Here is a 3,005-nt window from a genome sequence, read left to right on the forward strand (position 1 = left end):
CCCCAGGGGTGCGTCTGTATGTGCCCAGAGCTTGGGGTTGGCTCCAGCACAGCCAGTAACAGCGGCACGGCGGCCAGGTTTCGTAATAAACCGGTCTTTTAATTGCTACGGGGCAGGAGGAGGGAGAAAAAAAAAAGAGGCAAAGATTTGTTGGACTTGGGTGGCGCCGGCTGCAGAGAGAAGAGGCACTGTTTTTGCAAGGAGCCTGGAGCAGCTAAGTCGGACTTAAGTAACACTTCCTGGTGAGCCTGCAGGAGGAGGGGCAGGGCCAGCGCGGCTGGAGTGGGGGGGCGGGGTCCTGGTCCCTCACAGAGGCGAGGTGGCACATACAAAAGAACCCAGAAGCTTTAGAAATTTATTACAAGGCCATCATAGAAGTAAAAATATATGTATCTCATTACTCTTTCAGTGGTTCAAGTAACAAGTGCAAGTAACAAAATAGATTGTTTAGTTTGCAAACTGGGAGTTCCTGGGTACAGAGCAACATCAGCCCCTGCTCCCAAGTCCCAAAGTATAATCCTGGCCAGGGTGCAGACCCTCGGCCAACCAAGGCGCGTTGGCAGATGTCAGCTGCGGTCTCAAGAAGAGGGGGGATGCAGTCAGTCTCACCCCACCCCCAAATGCAGAGTCCAGGCCCTCCACTGCGGGGAGGCAGCAGCTCCCCCACTCCAGCTTCTGCTCGGTCACCAGGCCCGAGCTCCAGGGTCCCCTCTTCTGCTGGCCTGGGGCCCCTCTTCTCCTCGCACGGTGGCCGCCGCTGGCGCTGCTCCGGGCTCACCGCCCCCAGGGTGGCCGCGCACTCCCCTCTCCTGTCTTCAGTCTCCAACGATCCTGCCCCCGATGGTCTCCTGGGTTGGGTTGTTTTGGAGGGTTGTTCTGGGGTGGAGGGGGTCAAATATTTATTTTATTTTTATTTTTTGGCAGCAACAGGTTCTGAGGCTGGGAAGGGTCTCAGCGCTCCTGGAGAGAGATGTAGGGGACCCACTGGTTGTTCTCCCGGCTCTCTTCACAGTAACTGGCCACCTCCACCAGGCCGTGGCTTTTCCAGGCATCTGTGTGAGGGTTCTGTGGAAGGAGGAACATTGGGTTCAGCAGGAGCGCCAGGAGTGAGCAGGGAGCCTCCCTCTCCCAGGGCCCTTTTGGGGAAAACACGCCAGCTCAAAATAGTACACTGGGTGACGAGGCCCCGAGGCCCAGCGGGCTGCCCACGGGACATGCCAAGCGTGGCTGAGCACTGAGCTGGTGCAGACCCGCCAGCTCAACTTTGTTGACAAACATGGGCCCAGGTGCCAGGTGGGGCGGGGCGGAGCTGAGGCCCAGCTCACCGTGACCAGGAGGCAGTGCAGGTCCCGGGCCTCGGTGGTGCCCTGGGTCTCAGCTGGCTCGCCCAGCAGCTGCGCCAGCCGCTGCATGCCCGACACCCGCACGATGTCGATGTCGTTGTCACAGCAGAAAGACTGGATGAGCGTGAAGTGGATCTGCAGGGCGATGTCATCTTCTTCCTCCTCATCAATGGCCAGGAGGCACAGGACCACGCTGTCAGGGTCCCTGAGGGGCCAGAGGGAGGCAGAGGGTCAGCTGGGACTGGGGAAGGGCCATCGTGCACCAGGCAGTTTGCAAAGCAAAGAGAAACCGCAGGTGTGCAGGGGATCGCGTCTGCATGCAGATGGTGGGGGCTGGGGGAGAAAATGCTGGGTTCAAAGTATGGGGGGGCGGGTAAGGCAGGGGCATAAACGGAGGAGACTGCGTGCAAACGATGCAGCAACAGAATACTGCAGCCTCTGCTCAAAAAGAGAAAGCAAAAGGCCATCAACCCACAGTGGGGACATTTGGAAATGTCCCAGCCCCGTGCAAAGGAGGGATGCAACACAGAGCGTGCAGAGTGGAGGGGGTCCCCACCCGCGCCCAGCCCGGGAACGGGGTCTGACTCACACATTCATCAGCTTGGCCGACTCGTACACCCCCACGGTGAGGCGGTCCTGGCGCTGCGCGGCCACCAGCAGCTCCTCCACCGCGGCGCTCACCGTCTGCATCCTGGAGCCAAGGGAGAGGGGAGGAGGGTCAGCGCCGGGCCGGCCACCAGGCGCTGGGCCCCCGCCCGGCCCGGCCGACCTCAGGCTACTTACTTCTGCGCCGCGTTGTCGCACGCCACGAGCTCTTCCAGCGTCATGTTGCAGTTATAATCCACAGTGGAAAACAGCCCCACGACAGTTCCAAGGAAGAAATGCAAAATCCAAGGCCGGAGAGCCCAAAGCCTTCCCACAGAGCCCGAGCGTTGGTCAAGATCTTCGGAAGGCAGCGAACTCCTCCCCCAAAAAAGGCGGAAAGAAATTGCAAATGCTTCAGCAAAAATAATCCACGCAGCAGAAGAGAAAAGCTGACGGCTTCGGCTTCAGCGATCTGAGCCCGCGGCTGCCGGTGCCGCCTTTTATAGACTTGTACAAACAGGGGCGTGGCCCCGGTGGCCCGTCCTCCTCTTCTATTGGGTAGGAAACAAAGACGAGAGAAACGAGCTCTGCGGTTGGTCGGCGGCGGGGAGGAGGCGGGGCGCCGCGAGGGGGCGCCCCACGTGGGGGCGAAAGCCCCGAGGAGGGCGCGGGGGGTGGAGCAGGGGGAGCTAGAGTGCCAGAAAAGAAAAAAAAAAAAAAGCAGAAGTTTTCTCCTGATTTCCCGGCAGCCGCGCCGCGTTTCGGGGCGCGCGCGGGATTTCCAGGCGCGAGGCGGTCCGGACTTTCGGGTGGGCCTGGAATCCCCTCCCGGTCCCCGGAGAGTCCCTGGCCTGTGCTTTTCCAGGTTCTGCTGGGGTTTTGCACGAGGAGAGAGCCCGGTTTGTAGTCTGATCTTTCCTAGGTGGTAGTGGCGCGGGTCTTCTCAGGCTGCGAGGACCCCAGACCTCAGGTGACTTAGCTTCCTGAGCCTCTTTGTGTCTGTCTAATGGGAATGCAACGCTGGCCTCGTTGAGTTGGAGGGTGTACTGAATAAAAGGAGGGGTACACAGAGGGTAG

The 3,005-nt window shown here is 60.1% G+C and overlaps 1 protein-coding gene across 1 annotated transcript; it reads right to left on the reverse strand.

Annotated features, from left to right (window-relative positions):
* Nucleotides 1-341: 341 nt before the first annotated feature.
* On the reverse strand, nucleotides 342-2,407 carry GADD45B (growth arrest and DNA damage inducible beta). The gene is made up of 4 exons (XM_006206417.4): nucleotides 2,127-2,407; nucleotides 1,933-2,034; nucleotides 1,326-1,548; nucleotides 342-1,065 (listed from the first exon to the last, which is right to left on the reverse strand). The coding sequence occupies exons 1-4, from the start codon at nucleotides 2,168-2,170 to the stop codon at nucleotides 952-954; spliced, it is 483 nt and encodes a 160-aa protein (XP_006206479.1). The 5' UTR covers nucleotides 2,171-2,407; the 3' UTR covers nucleotides 342-951.
* Between the last annotated feature and the right edge of the window lie 598 nt (nucleotides 2,408-3,005).

This window comes from Vicugna pacos, chromosome 22 (assembly GCF_048564905.1).
Source record: "Vicugna pacos chromosome 22, VicPac4, whole genome shotgun sequence".
NCBI classification, from domain to species: Eukaryota; Metazoa; Chordata; class Mammalia; order Artiodactyla; family Camelidae; genus Vicugna; species Vicugna pacos.

Excerpts from the sequence above, each read along its gene's own strand:
- GADD45B (XM_006206417.4), bottom strand. The coding sequence starts at position 2,170 with ATGACGCTGGAAGAGCTCGTGGCGTGCGACAACGCGGCGCAGAA. Across the intron at positions 2,035-2,126 it reads TGCGACAACGCGGCGCAGAA|GATGCAGACGGTGAGCGCCG; the intron begins GTAAGTAGCCTG and ends CCTTGGCTCCAG. Across the intron at positions 1,549-1,932 it reads TCGGCCAAGCTGATGAATGT|GGACCCTGACAGCGTGGTCC; the intron begins GTGAGTCAGACC and ends CTGGCCCCTCAG.